Below are 27,201 nucleotides of genomic sequence, written 5' to 3' on the forward strand. Positions count from 1 at the left end.
TGGCCAGAAATGTGAACCTCCAGCATCAGGAGAGTCAGGAACCATACTCACCCTCGCAGTTGGAGGAAGTGCCATCAAGCTGTGGAAATCCGAGGTGCGACGCGCCCCTTATGAGGCTGCTCTCCCAAGAGGTGTTGTTATTTACACCCTTGCTGGGATGGCTAGACGCAAATGAGACGACCCAACTTTGCCGAGCCTGAATACGATTAATTTCTGTGCTAATATCCATCAGGCTGTATGTTTCAGAGATAAACAAATATATAGAGAACCTAATATAATGATTCTTAAAAGGTGTGGTGGCCCTCAGTGGGGCCTCCATTCCTCCCATTAAGAATGAAGGGCTGTTAGTGAAGGGAGGTGGCCAGAATTGGGACTTCAAAATTACACCCATACATGCCACACCTTATCACCAGATCGCCAGTGGAAGGACTTGGGACTCTTTCAGGTAATTTCAGGTGTTTTAGGGGTTTTTTTGTTTTTTGTTTTTTGTTTTGTTTGTTTGTTTTTTGATAAATGAAACCACACAGACACACACACACACACACACACACACACACACACACAAGCATGCAATCTGGAAATATCTTTGACTTAGAAATCCCAGATGGTCTGAATGGGAAATTACAATCTCTTATCCGCAAAGCCTCTGGTAGATAACTACACAGCTCCTTGAAGGAAGGTCACTCTCCCTTTGACCCTCTCAGGTCAGATAATACTGACTGCCACTTAGGGGTCCCACTCTCAGGGGCCCCCGTCTTCTATTTCACACCCCATATGACATTTAAGCCTTGCAACAACCCAGCAAGGAAGATGATGTGAACCCCATCGATAGCCAAGAAAAAGGAGGTGCAGCAAGGTCAGAACCTTATTCAAGCGTGCACACATAGGGAAAAACAGCTCTGAAAGAAATGGACAGGCTGCCTTGTTCCCTGCTTCCCTGGGCTCTGGGCTCACCCTACTTCTCTGAGCCACCAATTACACAGTTCCCTTAAACAAGATTTCATTTCATTTTATTGCCTGCCGGGTCTTCCCTGCCCTGACTGTTCTCACCTCAGATGAGTTTCAGTGCTTTCCTTGTCTAGCCCTGGTAACCCCTTTGAACAGCTCTGCTCGAGGCCAAGTCTCACCATTTGCCCTAAATTGGCTCCTGAATCCACTGTACTGTATTGTTTCCCGTGTTCTGTGAGGTCAGGGATGAGGAAATTCTTTTTATTATTATGATTAGTTTCAGGGGCACAGTATAGCGATTCAACAATTCCAGACAAACTCAATGCCCATCGCAGTAAGTATAGTTTTGATTCCCTTCACCTATTTCCACCCAGCCCTCCACCTGCCTCCCCCTGGCAACCGCCAGTTTGTCCCCTATAGTTAAGAGTCTGTTTTTTGAAGAAAGAGTTTAAAAAAAAAAAAAAGAGTCTGTCTCTTTTTTCTTTCTTTGTTTTTTGTTTTGTAAATTCCAAATGCATGAAATCATAGGGTGTTTGTCTTTCTCTGACTGACTTATTTCCCTTAGCCTAATACTCCCATCTGTGTGGTTGCAAATGTCAAGATTTCATTCTCCTATATGGTTGAGGAATATTCCATTGTAAATATGTAAGAGATGGTGAAAGCCTTGGTTTTCTCCCCAGAGGAAACAGTACAACTATATGAAAAAATGAAATGCTACACAGATACACACACCTAGCCTCAGCTTGGGAGTATAGAGGAGACCTACAAGCTGGAGTTCCCTCAGGGATCCCTAGACTTAGTTGTTTGAGGTTTTTTGTTTTCTTTCATGTCTGTTGGGGGAGGTCGTGGAGAGGACTTGACCACGAGTTGACCCTCGAGCTGGACACGAAGAATCAGTAGAGGTCCCCCACTCATCTTGCAGCCACCCACGACAAGACTCATGTGTTCATGTGTAAGTCCCTTACTTCAGGAAATGGCCCTCTACCCATCTGGAGTGGTCTACCTCTTTCCCAGTCTCCCCATGCCCTCCCAGGGCCCGGTTCCAGATTTCTCAGGAGCTCCTGAGGTTGCAAAGCACAACGTCCATAACTGAGAACCTCTTAGAGGCAGAAGATACCCTTGGTCGTAGTGGGAAGGAAGGAAGATTCCCCAAGAGGCCCCATTGTCCTCCAGACTCTCACTTCTCCACCCCCTCTCGACCGTAGAGGTCTGTAAATACTAAGCCAGTGCCTGCAACATGGGGTGGGCATGGGGGTCCTGGTTTAGTAATGTGGAAATCCTGCCTGTTCGATCTTGGGAGAGTTGCTTCAACTCCCTGGTGCTCTCGTTTTTTTCATTTACTTCTTTATGTGTCAGAGGAGAGGAGAGAACTAAAATGAGTGTTTCTTATAACCTTTAATGACCAAGGGTTTCAGAACACACTACCCCGGATGATGCCCTCTGGTGTATTGATTATTTTGAGCTGAAGGTGGGAGAGAAAGTGCAGACACAGGAGGGGCTCTGATCTACCCCCTTTCCACCTAAAAACAGACCATAAAATTTCCCACAAGGAAGGTGCCCCCGGTGTGCGGGGAAGAGGACGTTCTTATCCCCAGGCCCTGGGAGTCAGCACTGGAAGGCACCCATGCAAACGAACCCTCTGCCATCACGCTTATCTTCCGCTTCTCTCCTTGTACGTTTCCTAGTCAATGTCCCATGATTTACTGCCCTGTGCCCAAGCCTCTTTGGCTTGTCACGTCCCACAATTTGTTGTTCATTATCGAAAAAGGTATGTAAGTATGTGATTCTAACGGCTTCTTTGGGTCTTCATTTTCCCTTTGAAGGTTCCGATCTCCATGTAAAAACATGAATTAAACACACCCGCTTTTCCCTTGGTAATCTGTCTATGTCAGTTTAATTCCTAGGCCCAGACAGAGACATAAGGAGGGTAGAACGTGGTTTCTCTTTCCCTCCCATGCATCCATGAATCTCGAATCTGGGGGTCTTGTGAAAAAATGCATATTGTGATTCAGAAAGTCTTCAGTGGGTTCTGCCTTCTTAACCAGCGCTGAAGTGAGGCCCATGCTGCTGCCGGGCCAGGGATGGCCCTTTGCCATCTGAGGGACTAGCTGGTGTTTTAAAGTCCCTACAGGTACTTCCATTCTGGTGATGCAGCTCAGCCCCCAGAAGATGGAAATCAATCAGGGACCCCCAAAAGTCCTGGGTGAGATTGGTTCTGGTGAAGGGGAGGCAGGCATGGCCAGGAGGGACTGCAGCCCAAAGCCCTGTTCTTGGGGAGGAAAGCTGGAAGCATGAGGCCAGACAGATGGGGACTTTGGCAGACAAAGGGTGTCATAGGGATGCTGGATGTCTTGAGGGATAATGGGGTACCTGAAATGGGGGAGCCAGAAAGTGAGAGGCAGATAGAAACAGAGGATAAATGCCTCTTATCTTAAATTGTGTCGACCATCCTAGTTGCTGCCTGAAACATTTTATGGCATGCAGTAAGACAGAGGCAGTGGACCGATGGGTTTGGGTTTGGGGGGCTTTTTTGGGGTACCATTCCACATAATGGAACCTCATCAGAATTTGGCAAAAATATATTCATCCCAAATCATAGTGGACAAAGCTGGAAAAATGGCCCTGGAGTGCCAGTCTCCATCTTGTCCTAAATGCTCTCCTCCTCATCCTGGTGGGATGAACAGATCACAGAAAACTGAGGAACCAACCTCATTTCCAAGCTCCTTCTAGACTTCTGACGCCCCCAGGTGAAAATGCTTTAAAACCATTTTTAAGTCAGAAATTGTCAGGTTTTTTGAGCACAGGCATTTTAATTACATGTAAACAGACTCATGACTACATCAAAAGAATTATACTAGGAATGAACAATCAAAGTAAATTTCCAATTAAATGTAGAGAAACTTGTACATCCATTGGGACCACCAATCCCCCTCACCAGATTTCTTCCCACATCCTCCTTGACTCGGAGACTTTGCACAGGAAGAGGAAATTCGAAGTTGAAAGAACTAGAAAATAACCCACAGACTTTTCCCCCCTGTCTCTTGATTGGAAGCTCAAATGTTTGCAGTAACAGCACTCACAAAGGGGAAACTATCCCATTACAAATATTTCATAAGCTGCTCCTCCCTTATTACAGATACACATACTTACTTAAAAGTAAAGAGAAAGAGGCAGAGTCCAATATCATATCTATGAGTCCAAACAGCTCGTCCATTCGTACCAGCTTCACCTCCCAAAGGCATCAAATATTAAAAGTAACAACAATCCTGGCATATTCTTTGAGGATATATCCCCTTTGGGTACATTATAACATTCCCAATGGCCAGTAAGACAAATAATTAGAAAACAGCATGTCCAAAGTAAGACCTGTCACCTACCAAGTTTGTGTAAGGAGCCAAAGAACTGGCAAGAATTGCAGTGAAGAAGTAATACAAATGAACTGTCTTCTGTATGCATTCCTGTGTAAGAGAGGATTCTCTAGGCTGAAAAAGAATTTCTGCTTTCAATTCTCCCCCTTGAGCCAAAAGTCACCCTGTCCTCCAGGTGGTGAGAAGAGCAGGCCAGCAGAGAACTGAACAGAATTTACTCCTTCATCTATCACCACTGGCCCCCAAGACCCAGCCCTCCTGTAAGGACAAGAAAGCCTTGAAACAAAAGTCAGGAATTAGGGACACATATTTTTGTTGTTGTTGTTGTTATTTCACTGTTTATATTTTTTGGTGTTTCCTTTTTATTTGCAGGTCTAATTTCTTACTCACAGAAGAAGTCAATGTCCTGGGGGGAAAAGGCAAAAAAGGAAAAAGAAAAAAAAGAAAAGAAAAATGTTGAACTGAGCAGACAAGGACTAGAAAACAAATGCATTTTCTTTATTAAAAAATCATAGGTCATCAAAGGGAAATCTGGATTTAAAATAAGGTTGAACCCCAAGAGTATGACATAATTATCACCTCAAGTCAAAAACTACTTAAAGTGAAGTTTCTCAAATACACTTTTAATTGGTGGTTATTTGACACATTCAAGCTGCATGCTCAGAAAGGATGACAAGTGAGTCCCTTTCGTGTGGGTTGGGCAATGTTTTGAAGTTATTTCACGCAGCAATTAGCTCCAGGAGAATGTCTTCAAAACAACCACCTTGCCAAGTAGCTCAAAGGGGATCTTTTATGTCTCTTCTGGGGTTTGCAAGACCCCAGGGCATTGGAAAGAGTATAATTCCTTTTTCAAACATAAGTAGAATCTATCTACCACAGAAATAAGGCATCCAAAGATTTTTTTTTTCCAAGAATGTTTTGATTCGATTAAATACAGGTGCTGATTTTTTCCCAGCTCAGGTGCTTTAGTAAATAAATATAACCCTCAGTTAAGAGCCCGTGAATACTATATTCCTTTCTTTCTTTGTGACATGGACTCCTTTCTAGGATAACTTGTACCTAAAAACGAAAGGGAGTGGGTTCAGTAAACTTTCAACAGTGGGAATAGGTGTAAATGCTCTCCCGAACCGCCCTGTCCTCGGGGAAGCCTCCACGGCAAGTAGGGGGGTTGTTCAGTGAGTCTTGTAAGTGACATGATGCATTTTTTTAAGGTTTTTTTTTTTAAATTTTATTTACTTATTTGACAGAGAGAGAGAGATCACAAATAGGCAGAGAGGCAGGCAGAGAGAGAGAGAGAGGGAAGCAGGCTCCTTGCCAAGCGGAGAGCCCGACACGGGGCTTGATCCCAGGACCCTGAGATCATGACCTGAGCTGAAGGCAGAGGCTTAACTCACTGAGCCACGCAGGTGCCCAACATGATCCATTTTTAACACTTGCCTGCATTAGCCCAGGATCTGAGTTCTCCTCTGGCCTACTGAGACACTTACCGTGGTGGGGACTTCCTTGGTGGCTTCTTGGTACACGTGCTGCTCCTCGACCAAGCTGCTGGGGAAATAGCCTAGGGTGCCCATCTCGTCCTCATTGTCATCTCCATAAACCTGAGTGCCCAGAAGAGTAACAGTCAGGGGATTGCGGGTGGAGGTCCACTTCTAGAAACCCTCTGGGGTCGCATTTGCTGTGAATAAGAGTTACAGAATTGCAATGTCTCGCTTTTTCATTCTGGGTTCCAGAGGCCTCAGATCCAACTGTGAAGCTCCTTCACAGCCACTGAGTCAACCCACAGAAAGTGTATCTCTGTTCCTCTTCGGCCCCGTCTTCCCGGTCTCACTGAGCATTCCTTTATTTCATGCAATCTTGTGAGCTGCCCGAAATCTTTTTGGAACCATAAACAAAGTCAGTACTTTTCTTCTTTTCTTTTTTCCTTTTTAAAATTTTATTTAATTTCTTTTCAGTGTTCCAAAATTCATTGTTTATGTACCACACCCAATGCTCCATGCAATACGTGCCCTCCTTAATACCCAGCACCGGGCTCACCCAATCCCCCACCCCACCCCCACCCCCCACCCCTTCAAAACCCTCAGTTTGTTTCTCAGTCAGTACGTTTCTTAAGAACAAAATAGATACTTTTATTTTAAAGAATTGGTCTTTCTCAGTTAAAAATGTGAATGCACAGATACTGGAGTGAATTTAAGATTTAATCGTTCATTCCTTGAGAGTCTGTCTGTGGGGCTGTAGATGAGAACAGGAAACCAGCTCAGCTTCATCTCTCCCTACGGTCCACTCCCTGCCGGTTTTCAGTGAAGAAAACAGATTTTCTGGAACTGAAGAGAGCGTTCGTTTCCTTTAAAATATTGAAGTGAAGCCTGACTGCCAACACGCTTGCCTTTTCCTTGGCAAATCCGTGCAAACATTTTTGAGTAAGTTTCAAGCTCTTTGGGATGTTCAAGCTCCCACATGGTTGACTAGGTCTTGACGACACATCACATAAACCTACATTTGGTTTTGTTATGAAATTTTTTTTTTCTTCAAAATGTAACAAAAGCAAATGTGTGTGAATTTTGACACTTGCATCTAAACCTCTCCATTGTTCTTAAGAGCCTGTTCCAAACACTGAAATATATTGGAGGTAGATCAGAGAGAAAACAGTAAGAGCAACCTATGTTAAGATGTGTGTATATTTGAAAGGATCTCATCTTACACTGCCAGCCCAGACTTCTCCAGCTCCATTTTCTTGCACCAGCTTTGAGTAAATGTAAATCTGCTGTCCTTTTTTAACATTAATGAACCTGCAGTCTGGGGCATTGTAATCTTCTCGAGCTCGGGCCAGAGAAATAGTGTCTGGAAGAAAAGAAACATTGAAATGAAAAGAAACATTGAAATGACTACATTTTAGTCTCCTGGATTTTGTTCGTTTGTTTGTTCCTTCCTTCCTTCCTTCCTTCCTTCCTTCCTTCCTTCCTTTCTTCCAGATTTATCTGTGTATTTGAAAGAAAGAGAGAGAGAACTCATGGGAAGGGGGATTTGTGGAAAAGAGAGAGAGAGAGAAGCAGATTCCCCGCTGAGCATAGAGCCTGACTCGGGGCTCAATCCCGTGACCCTGAGATCATGACCTGAGGCAAAATCAAGAGTCGATGCTTAACCAACTGAGCCACCCAGACACCCCCAGTTTCCTCGATTTTCTAACAGTAAAAAGGCCAGGCATATCAGAAAACTAGGGAATCAGAGAGACCAGTAAATCCTAGTTTATAGTTCCCATTCAGTTCAAGAAGAGTAATATAGCCAAGGTCTGAAAGCTGAGAATCTTAACTGAGTGAATTCTCCGTAGTAAGACACCGAAGATACAGACCATGAGAAACAGAGCTAGCGACATACACGTTAGAGAAGTTTCACTTAAAGCCCAATTAGATATTCAGCTGTTAGTGGATTTTTTTTCCCAATTCTATAATAGAAAGATAATAAAAGGCATAAAAAATGTCCTTACACACGCACTCGTCATCTGCACAGAGCTTCTTGGAAGCAAGTCTGTCCATAAATATTCCATGCACGGCACATACGGCCACAAGACCTGGGAGGGAAAATAATAATAGTCTGGCCATCTTCCTTTTTTGGCTGTTTCTGCTGTCGTCCTTTAACTGGAAGTGGAAGCTGACTGCAATGGTTCCTGTCTTTTATGTGGAAGCCAGACATCTGGGTGAGTCCCCCCCGGCCAATGGGAAGGTGCCCACCGTTCCTTCCTCTGCTTTCCTAACAGCTCTTGGGATCCAGGGGCTAATTTGCATCTGGTTTTCCAAAGAGACCCAAGCTCGATGTCTTTTTCTTTTTTTTATTAATACACAAATGATATCCCAAACAGTCCCACCATAGGTAAAGCCATTTTAGCTGTGGTATATTGCCCTAGCAGGGAATTGTGGAAAGAACTATGAGAACTTTAAATCATTTAAAACCATTTTTTGGCCTCCATTTTCATATTCTTTCCATTTAGGAGCCTCTTTGAACCTCTTTGGTTCTAACTAGAGGAATCTGCTGAAGATGAAAGACCCATATCCTTAGGACATAGAATGTTCTTTGAAACAAATCCGATTAATAAACATGTGGATTTATAGACTAGATAAATCAAGGACACTTAGAATTTCCAGAAGTCACGTCTGTCCTGAGGCAGATATGGTTTGGAACACATGAGCCATGACCATATCTAGACCCTAGCAAATGTGGAACGGAGGACATAGGTGAGTTGGAAAGAATGGAACCATCTTTTTTGTTGTTGTTGTTACCCTCTGGGACATTTGAAATTCAGTCTCAAAATTCTTCTGGGTAGAGACAGGAGAAAGCTAGAGGCTCTTGTTACCACCCTTCTCCCTGCTTCTGGGAATCTTTCCCATGGAAAGAAGAGCACTGCTAGAAATCACCAAAGTTGAAGTGCCAATACCCAGCTCCCATCTAGTCAACAAATATTTCCTGAGCACTGTTCCAGGCATAAGAGATGTAGCCGTGAATATAAAAAATTCCCTGGCCGCAAGGATTTACTTTCTGTGAGGAGAGACAGGCAATAGGTTGCTGCTTTTTCTAGTGTTTGGGGCTGGTGTCTCTTTCATAATACTCACAACGCCCCCCCCCCCACCACACACACCATTGTTTCTAGAATAGAGGTCCCCGTCAGGGTGCCCTGTCAGACTTGGCTGATGACAAGATTTCAGAGCAGAACCTCCTCCTCCTCCCTCTCCCCAGCGTGCCGTCACCTCACAAGATGAGGAGCAAGCATTCAACTTACAAAATAATTTTGTACAAAATAATTTTTTTTTTTTACAAATTTTACAATTACAATTGTAAATTTTAAATTTTTAAATTGTAAATTTTAAATTTTACAATTACAAAATAATTTTGTACAAAATAATTTTTTTTTGTACAAATTTTGTACAAAATAATTTTGTACAAAAAATAAAATGGTAAAGCAAAAATATACTTACAGTATTATTTTTTTCATAAAAGGTTTTTTTGGAGGTGGGATATGAGTATGTGTGTGTTATTTTCAGAGGACAATCTTTTATACAGCTGGCCCAGATTTAGAAGCTCGTTTAATTCAATATCTTCATGATAGCTAAAGATACTACAGCCTCTACAAAATATCTTTTTTTAAGATATTTTTTTATTTATTCATTTGAGAGGGAGAGAAAGGGACAGAGAGAGCACAAGCAGAGGGAGAAGCAGGCTCCCCGCTGAGCAAGGAGCCCTATGCAGGACTCAAACCCAGGACCCTGTGATCATGACCTGAGCTGAAGGCAGACGCTTAGCCAAATGAACACCAAGGTGCGCCAGAATTGAGACTTTAAATTCCTCATTTCCTGTTTCCCTTCAAGGAAAAGATGAACGAGAAGTCATTTCCGAAAACAGGTTTCCTGTGCTTTTTTCCTTCCTTATAATCTAGGCACCTAAGAGGGTCTCTGGGAAAACGAAAGCATTGATTAAATCTTCTTAATCCTGATCAGGCAGCCGTTTTACAGACGGTGCCAGTCTCAAGCCAGCCCTCAGCACAGGAGAGCTGGAAGACAATTGCCACTTAAGAGGCATTTAAGGGAAACAGGGATTGCCACCCCATGTCCAAGTGCCCCCAACCCTTGCCCCAGAGCAGAGTGAAACATGGAAGAGATCCTCAACCAAGCCATCACAACAACTTAGCAGGCTAAGGCTGATATTCACACCAAGCCATTATTGGCTACTAGAAGGTGGGGAAGCAAAGAAAAGAGATGTCAAGCCATCTGAGCACATCCCAGGCAGGCAGAGATAAGATGCAAATGAATGTTTTGCTTGCAGATTGGAATTTAAACTTACAGTAACTTGCGAGCATTTGTCCCTGAAGGCACACTCCAGACCTTGCAGATCCGGGGGTCCGGAGAAGGGCTCTGTCCTGAGCAGGCTCACCTCCTTCATCTGGATTTTCAGGTGTATTCTCTGAGCCTTTAATGCCCAAATGACATTTTCTTTTCTTTTTAAAGATTTTATTTATTTATTTGACAGAAAGATCACAAGTAGGCAGAGAGAGAGAGAGAGAGAGAGAGAGAGAAGCAGGCTCCCTGCTGAGCAGACAGCCCAATGAGGGGCTTGATCCCAAAACCCTGAGACTGGGACCGGAGCTGAAGGCAGAGAGGCCTAACCCACTGAGCCATCCAGGTGCCCACCAAATGACATTTTCTGCTCTCGTTCCTAAATTAGTTCTCGATCTGCAGTTCTTAAAATGGAGCCCATGGCTCCTTTAAGGGCTAAAAACTGGCTTGGGCGGTGGATGGGGTGGAAGCAACCCCTTTGCTGTGACCTACAAGGCCTTGCATGGTCTGGCCCTGAGGCCCCTCCAGTCACTTTCTCCCTGCTTGCTCTGAGCCTGCCATATAAGCTGCTCTGTCTTTTGAAAATGCAAAGCTCATTTCTATGTTAGGCCTTCCAGAGCTGATTGCTGGGGAAGGTTTCACTCCACAGACTGGCCCTCCCTCAGGTAGACGCGTTTCACACAGCCATTTTTGTCCTCCTCCAGCTCGGTCCATCCATCGTGTGACCGTGACACACCACCTCGTCACTTATCCACTACCTGACAGGCCTTCTTTATTTCCGTGGAGGTGATTTGTCCCCATACACCACAGTGAAAGCTCTGGGACATGGGGAACTTGTCGATCTTGCCCTTCGCTCTATCACCAGCACCCAGAAAAACGGGTTTTCATTGAATGAATGACCTCCCTGAAATTGTGTGCTTAGGTGTATACATGCACGTTTTTGGTTTTATTTTTGTTTTTTCCTGGGGAGAGCCCTTAGGATTTATCAGATTTCAAAAGAGGTTCCTAACACCCCAAAATCAAGACTCACTAAGTTATCAGGGCGAAGACTCGGGTTTTGTCACCAAACATAGCCCCAGAGCAGCACCTTCAGCATCACATTATGAATTAGCCTCTCAAACCCCACCCCTCGGGGTGGGGTGGCCCAGATGGTTAGGTGACTGCCCTGGGCTTGGGTAATGATCCTGGAGTTCCAGGTTTGAGTCCTGCATCAGGCTCCCTGCTCAGCAGGGAGTCTGCTTCTCCCTCTGACCTTCCCCGGTCTCATGCTCTTTCTCTCTCTCTCAAATGGACAAATAAAATCTTAAGAAAAAAAGAGAAAAACCCACCCCTCTCCTCCAATCCTGCTAGATCAGTCTACAGTTTAATAAGCTATGAAAATGATTTGAAAGAACATGAAAGTTCGAGATATATTGCTTAAGGGCGAATCAATTATAGCACCAATTTTCTAAAAAGATTTTATTTATTCGCTTGTCACAGAGAGATACCACAAGTAGGCACAGAGGCAGGCAGAGAGAGAGGGGGAAGCAGGCTCCCCACTGAGTGGAGAGCCCAAGGCAGGGCTCGATCCCAGGACCTTGGGATCATGACCTGATCCGAAGGCAGACGCTTAACTGACTGAGCCGCCCAGGTGTCCCACACCAGCTTCTTCTTATCAATATGCTGCCTTTGAAAAATACAATTTGAATTAATGGTCTAACCATTACAACCTGCTTCGAAAGGTAGAAATCTGGTTTGTTAGTTCTTAACTCACGTTGGAATCACTCAGGGAGCTTAAAAATATTGATGACTGGGTTTCATGGCTAGAGATTGGGATATAATTGATATAGGGTATAGGTTAGGCATAGGCTTTTGGAAATGTTTCCTAGATGATTCAGATCCGCAGTGGAAATTAAACTCGAAGTTGAGAACCACAATAGATGGGCACAACATCTTACTTTCTCCAAAACTCCTCGCAACTCCAACAGATGGGCACAAGATCCCAACATGATCAAATCATCTTCAAAGGGTAGTTAGCTCCTTTTTGCTTCCCCCTCTTCCCTCTTGAAGACTTGCTTCCCAGAATTTGATTATATTCCAGGATATTTATGCAAATAAGTAAATACATTGATCACTGGGAGCAGAGGACTTACAAAGAAGGAAAGGGAGGTTGGGGCACCTGGGTGGCTCAGTGTGTTAAGAGTCTGCCTTCAGCTCAGGGTCCTAATCCCGGGGTTCTGGGATTGAACTCCTGCTCAGCGGAGAGCCTGCTTCTCTCTCTCCCTACTGCTTGTGCGTGCTCTCTCTCTCTCTCTCAAATAAAATCTTTTTTAGAAAGGAAATGGAGAAGCCCAGAAGAAACCCAGCATTGCCGGATTGCAGTTAGAGGTACTGCTGGAAATTCCTTTTTCATATGATTGTATAGAAACAGCCACAAATACATACATAGAGATATCTCTGTTATACCATTAAGAAAGGTAAGGACAGGTTGAGGAATGCATAGGACACTGAAGACACAACCGCATGGGACCTGATCCTGGATTGGAATCCCGGATCATTTTCGGGACATCAGCAAAATGTAAGATTGGATACTGCATTAGTGTTATTTCCTGATTCTGCTGGTCACATGGCAGTTCTGTAGCAGAGCAGTCTCGTGCTTAGGAAATACACACTGAAGTATTAAGGGGTGATACAGGGTCAAGGTGGCACGACTCCTGAATGGTTCAGCAACGTTTATGGGAGCTGTGTACTGTTTCCGCATTTTTAGATAAATTGGAAATTATATCAAAATAAAAAGCTTTCAAAAGTAATCAGATGTTCATAAGCTCTTTATTTCTAATATCCCCAAATTAAAAAGAACCCAAATGCCCATCTACTGTAAAAACTGCTAATGCAGAGGTGAACTTCAAAAATATTCTAATGATTTTTTTTTAAAGATTTTATTTATTTATTTGACAGAGAGAGATCACAAGTAGGCAGAGAGGCAGGCAGAGAGAGAGGAGGAAGCAGGCTCACTGCCGAGCAGAGAGCCCGATTACAGGGCTCCATCCCAGGACCCTGGGATCATGACCTGAGCCAAAGGCAGAGGCTTCAACCCACTGAGCCACCCAGGCGCCCCACATTCTAATGATTTTTTAAAGTAATCTCTACACCCAACGTGGGGCTTGAACCCACAACCCTGAGATCAAGAGTTGCATGCTCCATAACAAATAACATGGAGGACATGGGGAGATGGAGAGGAGAGGGAGTTGAGGGAAACTGGAAGGGGAGATGAACCATGAGAGACTATGGACTCTGAAAAACAACCAGAGGGTTATGAAGGGGCGGCAGGGGGGTGGGGGGGGTGGGAGGTTGAGGAACCAGGTGGTGGGTAATAGGGAGGGCACGTACTGCATGGAGCACTGGGTGTGATGCCAAAACAATGAACACTGTTATGCTGTAAATAAACAAATTAAAAAAAAAAAGAAAAGAGTTGAATGCTCCACTGACCAAGCCAGCAAGGGGCCCCCAAAAGTATTCTAGACAGGGAGCAATTATAGTGATAGAAAGCAGATCATGGGATGGCTAGGGTTGGGGTGGGGAATAGATTAACTGTAAAGGGGTAAAGGGAGCCTTTGTTTTTGAGGAGTGATGGAACGCTCTCTTTTTTTTTTTTTTTTTTAATATTTTATTATTTGACAGAGAGAGATCACAAGTAGATAGAGAGGAACAGAGAGAGAGAGAGAGGGAAGCAGGCTCCCTTCAGAGCAGAGAGCCGGACATGGGACTCGATCCCAGGACCCTGAGATCATGACCTGAGCCGAAGGCAGCGGCTTAACCCACTGAGCCACTCAGGCGCCCCGATGGAATGCTCTCTTGATTATGGTTATTACACAACTGTGTACAATCGTCAAAATCCATCAAATTGGGTCACTAACCAAAACTCACTAAAAATGGGTGAATTTTATTGTTTGTAAATAACTCAGTTTAAAAAAAATCTGAGTTGCCCATTTCAAGGAGTTTAAAAGCAAGTCCTTAAAAATGCCTACATAGTCCCATCTTACTCTCCCCTCCCTCGCTCTCACCCCACTCCCACTCCAGCTACACAGACCTTTCTACTTCCGCTCATACAGACACTCAAAGCAGGGGCATCTGTGAAACCTTCTCTCAGAAAAGGTAAGGACAGTCACTGAGAGTTAAAAGTTAGAAAATTTAACAGCAACTAGCACTGCTCTAACATCTCAAGAGCATGGTCCTTTTTTCAATAATTCATTCTTAATACATTTTACAAGAGAACATAAACTTGACAAATAAGTTATTCAGTAAGTCAGGCTCTAGGGGCACCTGGGTGACTCAGTCAGTTAAACCTTTGGCTCAGGTCGATTTCAGGGTCCTAGGATCCAACCCTGTGTCAGGCTACCTGCTCAGCGAGGAGTCTGTTTGTCCCTCCCCCTTTGTCCCTCCCTCTACTGTGCTCTCTCAAATAAATAAAATCTTTAAAAAAGAGAGAGAGAGAGAGGTTGATTCTAAATGTGGCAGCTTTAGGAATAAAAACTGTTTTTTCTTCCTTATGTATACGGAAGAGTGACCTGACAAAAATCTACATAAGTCTAAAAGTAGTCATCCCATTTACAATAAAAATTCAAAATTTTATTCAAGGAAATAATCAAAGAAGAACATGTAAAAATTATCAAGTGTCACTTCAATGTGTGCTGTAGGTGCAAAACTGTCCACTTCCAAAGATGCCCATGGTTTTACTAGCAGGGGACTGAATCACAGCCGTAGGTATAAATCAAAAGCTAAAGAAAATGAGCTTTGGTGTTTAAGAATTAGACCCTGATGTTTGAGAATTACAAAGAGGTATTAAGATTAGAATTGACAATTTTTTACAAGTCAGCCTATTTATCTTAAGAAATTTTCTAGACTGTAAATTCTTTCCCTTAGAGGGAAACCTTCCTAAAGAAGACGGTAGATTAACAAGCAAGTATTCCTAAGGAAAAATTCTGCATCAAGAGGATAGGAGCATGAAATGGGAAGTTCAAAGACCGCATTCCCCTTCCTTGTTTTCCCAGAAAACATGTTACTCTCAGATGGCCTTTATCCAATTAAACGCTGAATGAAAAGCTTTGTGAAATGCCTACTACCAGCAAGAAATGAAGCTCATTTATTTGAAGAACACGAAGTTCAAATTTGGTTCCTGTCCAAGTCTCATTGTCTTCTAACACTTAGGGCAACTATTTTTAACATTAACACCACAAACACACACACACATTCTTACCATTAACACCACACACACACACACAACCCCAGCCATCTATATGGGGAAAAAAAACTACAAAAAAATCTAATCATGAAGGGCTTGATCTAATTCTCCTTTTGTTAAAATGATTCAATGGGGGCATTTGGGTAGCTCAGTCAGTTAGGTGACTGACTTAGGCTCAGGTCATGACCTCAAGGTCCTGGGATCGAGTTCTGCATCCTTGCCTCTAGCTCTGTACTCAACAGGGAGTCTGCTTGAGGATTCTCTCTCCCTGTCTCTGCCCCTTCCCCTGCTCTGTTCATGTTCTCTCAAATAAAATCTGAAAAAAAAAAAAAAAAAAGAGATTCAATGGTTCTTTATCATTAGCTGCTCCAAAATAATACTAGGAAAGTATCCTTTTATAGTTTTATGTATTTTCTTTTTTTTTTTTTTAAGATTTTATTTGACAGCGAGAGACAGTAAGAGGGAACACACACAGGGGTAGTGGGAGAGGGAGAAGCAGGCTTCCCGCTGAACAGGGAACCTGAGGCAGGGCTTGATCCCAGGACCCCAGGATCATGGCCTGAGCTGAAGGCTGACGCTTAATGACTGAGCCACCCAGGCACCCCACAGTTTTATATACCTTAAGAGATGCTCCAAACTAGCGTAAACATTTGGTGATAGGACAATGGCATAAATGAAGTATTAAGTAAAGAATACAAATAGACGTTTATTATACAAAATCGAGGTCTTCATATTTCATAGTTCACTAAGGCTAAACAGAGACTAGGTATTTTTAAAAATCATTCACAAAAATTTCACTTTCACTCCCCCCTCCCTCCAGCTATCAAAAAATGGCCTGACCAAATGTTATCAAAACAAACACTATAAATAACACCAAGTCCTTTAAACACAACTATCCCATATGTTATTTCTTGGCATAGGTGATCTTCATGGCATGGGACGGTGTGATTTTAAATCCCTGTAAAGCATCCCTGGCAGCTCCAGCCTGTCCATCATTTTCAAATTCAACAAAAGCAATGTCGTGCCTCCCAGGTACCAAACGTACTTCCTTGAAGCCAGGAAACCTGCAAGAGGAGAAACAATTTATACACATAAATATATAAGGGGTATCAAATACATAAATGCTCATTCTGTGTTTAAATTAGCAACTTCCCGATGCTGGTCTAGGAAAAGTATCATATCCTACCAAGAATCCTGAATAGGGTCAAAGAGTCTAAAATATAATTAATAATGCCATGAAAGAAGTGTAGGTGTAATGTAAGCTAGTTCAATTTTGTCACTGTACCAAAGCTTTTTCTGTTTTACTCATCAATTAGAATAATTTAAACATTAGAGGTAATTCAGCTTTTTATTTGCCAAATCTACAGACTGGCTTCAACTTACATCATTAACCCCAGACTAAATTGAGGAAGCTATAGGAATTACTGTTGTGATACACAAAAGAATTCAACCCACAGAAGAGCTATCTGTCCTGTTGGGAGGCTTTCAGAACAGACTGGTTTATGAAAAAACTTACTGATTAAACAGCATGGATAACATCATCTCATTAGTCTCTTCTGGTAAATTATTGAGGAATAAGATATAGTTTGGAGGGTAATCAGGGACCTAATACAAAGAAAGAAAAAAGGCAAAGTTAGCCCTAAGTATAAAAAGTATGGGATGTCACTTCAGAGAGCTACGTTCCAGTTTATTAAAGATTATGAATGTAGCACTACATCAAACACTAAAGCTAAAAAAAAAATGACACCAGAGAAATAAACATACACCTAACAGCCACCAAGCAGACATTCAAGTCACTTCATACAAATCTGGATAATTACAAATCTTATTAACTTTAAAGTATTTAATAGTATTTAAAACAATGTTTAAGTTTTAAGCATCCAGAGTCAGTTGTACAGGAAGGACTGTCGATTAGATTATGTAACTGAAAGAGCCAAACAAAACTAGAAATGGCAGCAATGTCACCTAACTTTAGCTGGTTACCCCAATAACACTCAGATTTCAATCCTGAGTTACTGTACAATGTCCCAGCATTTAAAAAAATTTAGAACTACCACTTTGAGCCACTACTTGGTGACTTTTAATACTGTCTGCAAGTAATGAGATATACAGAGCATCTAGTTACAACCAAATGGAACAAGTATTATTAGATGTTAAACTAGTTATCTGATACCCTAAGCTTCGGTTATAGGGAACTCTAGGGTCAGGGTCATCCTGTACCTAAGAGCCTCTCTGTATTCAGGCTACTTTCATGAAGAGAAAAAAAGACGTTTAAGGCTTAGGGAACTAAGTGCTGGCATTTGTAAACTGAACTATAACTGCTGAAAGACTCCAAAGGAGGGAGGTAGATAATAAAGGAAAATGTATAAAACTTCGAATCAGAGAAGGAAAGCTCTGAGGTGTAAGGAATTCTCTGGACTTAAGCATCTTGTTAGACTCTAAGCATCCAAGGAACCAAGGGGAAACCATTAGTATCTAATTAAGGCTTTCTCTTTGAGGCCTCCAGCAGGGGAGATTTGCTAAGAGGTTTCTAAAACCTATATATAAAGAGATGTATACTTGTTCTCAGAAGCCAGAGCAAGGGTAACTGTAAAACCACCTTGCTCTATTAGAAAAGACAGTTCAGTGCTTCGAGCAACTGCTATGGAAAGAGAGCCTATTCATCTGGCCAATTTCCCCAATCTGTGTGTCTGCAAAGCCCTGGGCTTTGTACATACTGTGGGGAAAATAAAAATGTTCCCTCCCAGCCTTTGTAGAGTTTAAAATCTGTCATTTCTATTCCATCAGTGAAACATAATGGAAAGCAAGGAATAAAGTCAGGTGTCATTTTTTACCCACTTAAAAAATTAAAATGTTTTGAGACATGAGTTTCTATATTGAAGTGTTATATAATTTCATGTCTTATACAAGGAATTTTTTTCAGTTTTTAGAGACAGGCAAGTTGTTATATATTACTGGTTTATAATTTTACTGTAAAAAGGAAGCACCACATGGAAACAAAGATTACCTGAGGATTTGGTGTTGAATTTCCTTGGGTATTTGCTGCATTTGGTGCTCCCTAAATAAAAGAAATAGAAAACAGTTAAAATTTCTGATCACTCTAAAAAGCAACAGGTGATTATCATTTTAATTACCGCATAAAAGTAACATTAATTTTTAAAAACCACCTACAAAATGGGAGAAGATATTTCCAAATGACACATCCAATAAAGGGTTAAGTATCCAAAGTATATTACCAACTGATGAAACACCCAAAAAAACAAATAATCCAACTAAAAAATGGGCAGAAAACATAAACAGACATTTCTCCAAAGACATACAGATGGCAAACAGACACATGAAAAGAAGCTCAACATCACTTATCATCAGGGAAATGTAAATGAAAACTACAAAAAGACGTCACCCCACACCTGTCAGAAAAGCTAAAATCACAAATACAAGAAACCACAAATGTTGGTGAGGATGTGAAGAAAAAGGAACCCTCATACCCTGCTGGTAGGAATACAGAGTGGTGCAGCCATTCTGGAAAACCGTATGGAGGTTCCTCAAAAAATTAAAAATAGAACCACCCCACGATCCAGTGATCACAGTATTGGTTATTTACCCAAATAATACAAAAACACTAATTCAAAGGGATACACGCATCCCGATGTTTACAGCAGCTTTATTTACAACAGCCACCCAAGTGTACATCGACAGATGAATGAATCAAGAAGATGTGGTGTATATATACAAGGTAATATTATTCAGCCATAAAAGAATGAAATCCTGTCTTTTGCAACAACACGGATGGAACCACAGGGCATAATGCTAAGTGAAATAAGTCAGAAAAAGACAAATACCACACATTTCACTCATATGTGGAATTTAAGAAACAAAACCAACCAATAAAGGGAAAACAAAAAAGGGAAAGAGACACAACAAGAAATAGACCCTTAACTACAGAGAACAAATTGATGGTTATCAGAGAGGAGATGTGGAGAGGGATGAGAGAAATAGGGGACGAGGATTAAGGAGGGCACTTATCATGATGAGTGTGGAGTCATGCACAGAAGTTATACTATACACCTGGAACTAACAACACTTATGCTAACTCTACTGGAATTAAAACCTTAAAAAAACACATTAATTTAAAAATATTCCTTATTCCATCTAATTTTACACTAAGGATTTACACTGTAACTGAGTCAAACTTTAATTTGTCAGTTAATTCTGAAAGATCTAGTCCAAAATTTTAAAGACTGTATCATAAAATTTAACCTCTAACCTTTAAAATTATGGAGAAATACATACGAAAAACCAAGAACCAGTCTTTCCCTTTTTTTTTAAACAATTAGACAAAAGTCAAGCATTATACTTCATGAAACTGATTTCTAATCACTTTCAGTCCAAAAGTAACTACGTTTTGGATGATAATCTCACTTTTATTTCAAATTAGATTTTTAAATCCCTCAACTGTTCAAAGAAAGCAGCTTTGTGTGGAGCACTCAAGATTAAAGATAGTATCTACAGCATTACTGACAGGCAGTAGAACTCGAGAAGCCAGCGATATTAATATATTTTGAAGAATGATGGAACTAAATGTCATACAAATTCAAATAAAACTGTTTAATATAAATCTGCATATATAAAGGTTTATAATTAATTTGGGGCTTAAAGATAAATATTGGAATTCCAGAACTCAACCAATTCCAGCTTCTTGAAAGTGCACCTTTTAAACACACATAGGCACATACAGATACACCCCCGATCCCCTGCCAAAAATCATCCCTTAAGTGGAAAACGGACATCTCTGTCAAGTTCTTAACACCAAAAACTTTGTTCATCTCACCTGACCAGGCTTTTTGTTTGCAGTGGTTGCAGTCTGTTCCACAGTTTTTGCTTTTTTCTTTTCCTTCTTCTTTTCTTTGTCAGCAAAAGTGCCGCGCATTTTAGATATTATATCAGAATCTGTTTTTGCATACTGGATTCGCTGTTTTAATTATTTGGAAATGGTTACTATTCATTATGCTGAAGGCTGTTTATACTCTTCATTAATATTTCAAATTTCATTACATAAATACTGGTTTTAAACACACCCCTAAGGAAATCTGTCAAATACACTGAGGACCAAATGAAAATAAATTGTGATCTCTGATTCACAACTGATACAAAGTTAGACAACTATGCTTATTAGAAGCAAACCCATAGATTTTCATATGGGAAACAGAGAACTTTGAAACATCTGCACCACAGGTTCTCTCAATTTTATGAAACAGAGAAAAACGCATTGGAAAGTTGTCTACTCCTTGGTAAGGACTCTCAATTAAGGGGTCAAGATGTATCGATTAGCTGTGGAATGTATCATATGGAGTTTGTTATTTCCACAGGTAAAGTACTCAAGATGGAGAATGATTTCCCTTTGAATCCAATCTACGATTTTTAAATAAAATGACTAATAGTGGCAACAACTTAAACTTTAAAATGCTTTGAATAGAAACAAACAATGGCATCTCAGTTAGTGCAACCAGGCCAGCAAGAACAGTATGCCAGTGAGACGAGGTATGTGTTTAAAAACCCTAGTCTAGGAGAGCATTTCGTGAATTTTATCGCGCATTCTAACTACATGGAAGACTGCAGATGCTGATGCAGTAGGTCTGAGTGAGGCCCAAGATTCGCACTTCTAATAGGCACAAAGTGGATGATGGGGCCCACACCTCGAGTAGCAGGGGCCTGACCTAAAGCATTATCACACAGCTAGATTCAACACCAATCATCCAAATTTTTGCTAGGAGTTAAACTATTTTCTAGGGTGTATCTATCTGCAAACTGCAATTTCTATTTCCAGGAAACATTTCTTCTCTGGAGCTGAATGAGCTGAAATCATCTCTCTGCCCATACCAAAACACAAGAGTCCTACAAATGACTATCTAAAATTGCCTTACAGAGTAAGAGTTTCATCTCAATCTGAAAGCAACGAGTGACCTTCTAAAGTAGCATCGGTCTGAAAGCAAAAATTTTCTTTAAACCAAACGAAGTCTCTTTTTTTCTCCCCTAGAGATGTGTGTGCTGGGGAAACAAGAGAGGAGGATCCTAGCCTCACCTCAGCACCCAAAGCTTTCTCTGGCTACTCTGGGCTGCTGTACCATAGGGTTTCTAAGTGGACTTATCCCTGTAAGCCACTGCTGGTTTTGTATGTCATCATCTAACCAGAAGGAATAGGCTTAGACTAACTCTGACTTAGTCCCAAGGACTCCCTCACCATCTCCCCTGTGTCTTCAACCTTCTCCCTGACCTGAACACATCTTGGGTGACCTGTCCTTATGACAGTCACCTGTGAAAATCTCTGCTCAGCCATCATTCTTAGCTGGCTGGTATACATTAGTGATTCTCAACCACAGGTGGTTTTGTCCATAGGGGACAACTGGTGCTCTGAATGGAGACAGTCTGGGTTGTCATGCTACTGGCATGTGTGGTACAGGGATGCTGTTAAACCCTCTGCAATGAAGGCGATAGACCACCACAACAAGAATTATTCAGGTCAAGATGTCAAAAGTACCAATGCTGAATAACCCTGGTCGAGACTAAATACCCATAAGGGATAAAAAAGTACACCCACTGCTTAGAGAAGGAGCAAGGTTTACATTTATGCCAAAGGTTTCATAACAGAAGCCATTGAGGAAGATGGTTCTACTTTACTGAGGTATTTTTTGGCATTAAATAACCAAATATCCTTGAATCTGGGTAATTTTGTTATGAGTTCCAAGTTACAGCAAATTTTGCTTACTTCTGATCTGGTATGTTGGGAGTTAAAACAAAAGAGCAACTAAAACCACCTGAATAAACACAAAGCAAGACAGCTCAAAGAACATTCTTCTTCCTCTTCCAGGATGCTGGAAATTTGGCAGCCTTCCTGCCTTGAAGGCCTTCCTGAAGGCAGAGAATGGAACTCATAAAATAACTTTCAGTGCATTATTAGTCCACTGGACTTTTTCCATTGACTTAAAATAATTAGTTGGCGAAGTGAAGTCAGTGCCAACAATTTCTAGCTTTCCTGTATCTGAGTAACCGGCGCATGCAAACTTGTCATCTCAACTCAACAAAACAAAATCCTCTACAGGAAGAAACTGTTCCTCCATATTAATGTAATTTTAGATTTAAACTAAAACCCAGTCTTATGCTCCTGCCAACTGCAATCTCCATTATACTATTTCTTCATACTTACTAAGACAGACAAACTTGTTTCAGGAAATTCCAACTTATTAAAAAGAGTGTATGTAGGCACAATCCCAGTTTTCTGAGGTGGGCCTTTCCACACAGCTGGTGCCCATCAGATGGGAAGTGATGGGAAAAGGGGAACTGGATAGAAAAGGAGAAGAAAACTTGCTCTAGTAACAGAGAAAAAATGCCCACTCCTGAATTAAACAATGTGTTATATAAAGGCCACTGACCATGGCATGAACCACTGACCACAGCCAACATTGCCTGTTTTGGTAAATCAGGTCTTGCTGGAACATCATCTATGTCTGGTTTTGCTGCCATAAAGACAGAGTTAAACAGCTGCAGGAGACATCATCTGGCTCACAAAGCCTAAAATACTTACTATTTGGCCCTTTAGGACAGTGTGCCAACTCCTAGTTTTGGGGGGGAAAAACCGTAATACTGGTTGTCAGGTTAGCTTTGGAGGCTTTGTACTACCCATCAGTGGTACTAATATAACCCAGACTGGCAACTAACCTTTCTGTGCCTGATTCTTCATTTCTAAAATAAAGGGATTAGACCAGATCTGCACTACAGACCATGGGCCAAATCAATCCACGCCATGGCCTGTTTTTGTATGGCCCATACGTTATGGGCTTTGTTTTTTCCTACAGTTTTTAAAGCGTTGTTAAAAAACATGCACGGATACAGGAATATATGACAGAAACTGTTTGTGGCCCATAAAGCCTCAAATATTTACTACCCAGTCCTTTATAAAGTTTTTGATAACCTCTGAATTAGCCTAAAGGATGGCCAATCTGCTTGCATTTTATAGGTACTGAAAATGAACACAGGCACACATCCAGTCAATGGCAGAATCAGATCCAGGGCCTGGAAACTCTGGACCTTGGCTCTTTCCTCAAGGTCTCTTCTCATTCCATTCCAGTCTCAGGAAAAAGCACTAGGAATCTGTACCCAAGGTATTCCATAGGTACACATGGTTCCATTGATTAAAAATACTTAGTTGGCAAACTGGAGCTGTGCCAACAATTTCTAGACAGTGGCCTCCTGAGTTCCCTAGTCCCTCTCAGCCCTCTCACAATCCAATCTTCACACAGCAGCTAAATGTGAATCTCATGTCATTACTGAGGTTAATACTTTCTATGTATAACTATTTCACTGTTGCTCACAGTTTATTCATCAGTAAAACCTAGGACTTTAAAACCTATTGAAGTTTTCTTAGATCACTGCTTTTTCAAGACTGCATGGCTTCTGATACGTATTTTGCTATGCTATTTTCTGAAACTTCGTATTGATTTCCTCTTTGACCCATGATTTTTGTGTTCTGTATTGTTTTACAAGTTTACAAAGGTTTCTTTTTAATCTTCTGAGTTAACTTCTAGTTCTTCTGAGATGAGAATATTACCAATACTGCCACTATTTTTTAAACATTGTACACTTCGATATATTTTGGTTTTGCCCATCTGAACTATAATAAATTAATGAATTATAAACTCTACTATTACTGTGTTTCTAGAAACACAAATGTGTAAATAAAATAAACCCAAACTTGCTTTAACAAATAATTAAAAGCAGAAAGGAACAGCCATAATTTCAAACGTGTATCTACAAACCTAACATACCATTAACAGTGATTAAAATAATAAGACTACCTTACCATTGGTTTACCATAAAATGGAAATCCTTGTAACTGTCTCAAGGCATTTGTGGATGAGCCCAATTCCTTAAAAATAACAAAGGCTTGCCCCCTCATCTTCATCGTCTTTAAAGCTACAATATCTACAACGTGGCCAAACTGAGAAAACAGGGCATACAGGGATCTCTTCAACTCTGAGCAAAAACAGAGGGGAAACAATTTATTTGTGAAACAATGACAGAACTCTTCATAAAATGACACTGCACTGAGTGCCCCCCATCATACATTTACTTATTTACACAAAGTTACATATTTTAATAAAACCACATTATACAAGTGGCTATCTAGTTTTTAAAAGTTGTTTCAAACCACTTTATCTATGAGTGAAAACACATTCACCAAATTTTCGGTCCTTACCTATTTGTTTTTAAAAAGCCTTAAAATTCTCACACAAAAGGAACAAGCCATTATTTCAGGTACCGACAAAGATTACTACATGAGAAGCTTTGAAGCCGAACAGTTTTTAAGATGCTAATAATTAAACGCACTTCGGTTGTGAACAAATGTTTTTTTAAAAGCACTTACCTTCTTTTTTAATTTTGTCGTTCATATTGTTGATGTAAATTGTATGATTTGGTCTGATATCCATGTCTGGAGTTAAACTGTTCAAATTGCCTAAGGAGACAGTAAATACTCTGTTATAAACAGGGAACATTTACTCACACTGTTGTGTGGTATAAGGACATAACACAGGGACTATTAACGTCTCAATTTTCTTTCAATCCCAAATGTCAGAAAATACCAGTCTGTTAGTAGGCTTTAAAACTTCTCCAGCACTTGCTAGCCCCCACCCCTTTTTTTTAGTGTTTTATGTAATTTTATGAGAGAAAGAGAGCACAAGTAGAGGTGAGATGCAGAGGCAGAGGGAGAAGCAGAATCCCCACTGAGCAGGGAGCCGATGAGCAAGGAGCCCATGAGAGACTAGATCCCAGGATGCTGGGATCATGACCTCAGCTGAAGGCAGATGCGTAACGATTGAGCCACCCATGCACCTGGGTTAGCCCTCCTTTTTAAACAAAAACCACAGTTCTCAAGATCAAAACTTGGTGGAGCACCAGTACCTAGGCAGATTTTAATAACATTTCACCCAACATATTTATTTTTATACTTACCTTTCACTTGCAACAAACAATAGTTTTTTCACTTGCCTAACAAAATAACTTTTTGGGGGGACAGAGACAGACACAGTGAGAGAGGGAACACAAGCAGGGGGAGTAGGAGAGGAGAAGAGGGAGCAGGGAGCACTGAGTAGGGAGCCTGATACGGGGTTCAATCCCAGGACCCTGGGATCATGACATGAGCCAAAGGCAGACCCTTAATGACTGAGCCACCCAGGCATCCCTAACTTTTGTTTTTTAATAAAATTGTATTATTTATTTATTTATGTAGGATCCACACCCAGCATGGAGCCCAATATGGGGCTTGAACTCAAAACCCTGAGATCAAGATATGAGCTGAGCTCAAGAGTTGGATGCTAAATTGAATGTGCCACCAGGCACCCCACTTAATGAAATTATTTTTAAAATAATGTTTTAGGCTTTAAGGGAAATGAGAAAGAATCTAGCAAACGTGTGCCAAGTAAAAATCATTAAGAGAACATATTAATGAAGTTTGCCGAGAAATACTTCTTGAGTACACTTAAAAAGTGCTTTCCTATCAGTTACTTAATTTATATACACCATCACCAGCTGTCCTGACTCGAAGGTTAACTCTAACGGACTTGAAATTATGGAACTCAGGAAGAGCAGTATGGCATGATGGTTAAGAGCTCAGATTCTAGTACCAACCTCCTCTGAATTGAAATCCTATTTATGCTTATTACTAGCTGCTTGACTGAAGGCAAGTTCCTTAACCTCAGGTCCACGGCTGTTAGATGGGGCGGGTACAACAGCATTCACCTATTACAACTCAGAAGACTAGATGACATAAAGTTCTGGCACAGCTCTCCGATGGGCATGGAGCACTTCGAGTAGCTGTTATTAATGGCTAGTGCAGGTAAAGTACTTGCCTGCCTATCCTTAGACTAACCGTTAGCTAATAAACAGCAGGCTTGGGGTTCCACCCTTGTTCTCCTCGTCTTTTGCACTTTCCTTTCACACTCACTTCGCTATTTAATTTTTTACACCGTTTTTAGTTGCCAACTGTGACCCTGTTTTATTTCCGTGGGTGCCCTTCATATTCCTTCATTTCACCAATTTTAAATCCACTGTGTGTGAACAGTATAGGAAGCCTGAAAAGGAAAGAGCCTACAGAGGGACTGCACTAGTGCGGAACAGGTGAAGGGTAACGCTTCTCAGATTTGCGATCCCCTAACCTGGAAGGGCTGGGGTCGCGAAAACGACAAGAAAGTGAGAGGTCAAACTGAAGGCGAAGGTCTCAAGGGAGGCTCTTGCAAGATCTCCCGCGAGGTCTGAGGGTGGTGTGGACCAGAGCAAGGCACCTGGAGTCCAAAGGGAGCCTCCCGTCTCTCCAGCCACAGGAACGTTCGACCAAAGCCCCAAGAAGCGACCAAGCGATCGCCGACCCCAATCCTTCCCACCAGAGACAATTCTCCTAAATTTGGAGGCCTAGCAGGACCAGCGCGTCAGTTTCCAACCCCCACCCCCACCCTCTCGCCAACACCTCCGCGAACTCGGGAACAAACACACGCCATCCCCAGCACCGAGCCCCGTCCAGTCCCTGTTCCCACAAACTGACGTCTGACCGAGCGGCGACCCACAACCCGGAGAATGGAAACACCGAAGTAGACGCGTTCCAACTCACCACAAGCCTAAGCCAGTCCCCAACGAACCGAAAGCCGGAAACGGAACCGCTACCGGAAGTTACGCTACCACGCACCTCAATCAATCGCCGACAAGTCCAGCAGTCGAGTTCAGAGTCGATCGATGCCTCTGGCTCCAGCGGAGGCTGCTGGGACTCTTTCTGCACATGCGCTTACCTGGCGGGCGG

The 27,201-nt window shown here is 41.7% G+C and overlaps 2 protein-coding genes across 2 annotated transcripts; both read right to left on the minus strand.

The window, feature by feature from the left end:
- Positions 1-4,698: 4,698 nt before the first annotated feature.
- OTOR (otoraplin) lies at positions 4,699-7,912 on the minus strand. The gene is made up of 4 exons (XM_045980342.1): positions 7,798-7,912; positions 7,015-7,154; positions 5,804-5,914; positions 4,699-4,722 (listed from the first exon to the last, which is right to left on the minus strand). The coding sequence occupies exons 1-4, from the start codon at positions 7,910-7,912 to the stop codon at positions 4,699-4,701; spliced, it is 390 nt and encodes a 129-aa protein (XP_045836298.1).
- Positions 7,913-16,042: 8,130 nt separating this feature from the next.
- Positions 16,043-27,078, minus strand: SNRPB2 (small nuclear ribonucleoprotein polypeptide B2). Its single transcript, XM_045981632.1, has 7 exons — positions 27,016-27,078; positions 24,778-24,867; positions 24,214-24,386; positions 20,188-20,328; positions 18,364-18,414; positions 16,873-16,961; positions 16,043-16,420 (listed from the first exon to the last, which is right to left on the minus strand). Exons 2-7 carry the CDS (start codon positions 24,839-24,841, stop codon positions 16,261-16,263), a joined length of 678 nt encoding a protein of 225 aa, XP_045837588.1. The 5' UTR covers positions 24,842-24,867; positions 27,016-27,078; the 3' UTR covers positions 16,043-16,260.
- Between the last annotated feature and the right edge of the window lie 123 nt (positions 27,079-27,201).

Source organism: Meles meles, chromosome 16, assembly GCF_922984935.1.
Source record: "Meles meles chromosome 16, mMelMel3.1 paternal haplotype, whole genome shotgun sequence".
NCBI lineage: Eukaryota > Metazoa > Chordata > Mammalia > Carnivora > Mustelidae > Meles > Meles meles.

Bases quoted from the DNA above. Each gene is read 5' to 3' on its own strand.
- OTOR (XM_045980342.1), bottom strand. From the start codon at position 7,912: ATGGCCAGACTATTATTATTTTCCCTCCCAGGTCTTGTGGCCGTATGT. The intron at 5,915-7,014 runs GTAAGATGAGAT...CTGGGCACTCAG, and splicing joins GAGAAGTCTGGGCTGGCAGT to GTTTATGGAGATGACAATGA. The intron at 4,723-5,803 runs GTAAGTGTCTCA...TTTTCCCCCCAG, and splicing joins CCAAGGAAGTCCCCACCACG to GACATTGACTTCTTCTGTGA.
- SNRPB2 (XM_045981632.1), bottom strand. From the start codon at position 24,841: ATGGATATCAGACCAAATCATACAATTTACATCAACAATATGAACGAC. The intron at 20,329-24,213 runs GTAAGGTAGTCT...TAATTAAAACAG, and splicing joins CATTTTATGGTAAACCAATG to CGAATCCAGTATGCAAAAAC. The intron at 18,415-20,187 runs GTGAGATGAACA...TCTTTTATTTAG, and splicing joins CAAACAAAAAGCCTGGTCAG to GGAGCACCAAATGCAGCAAA.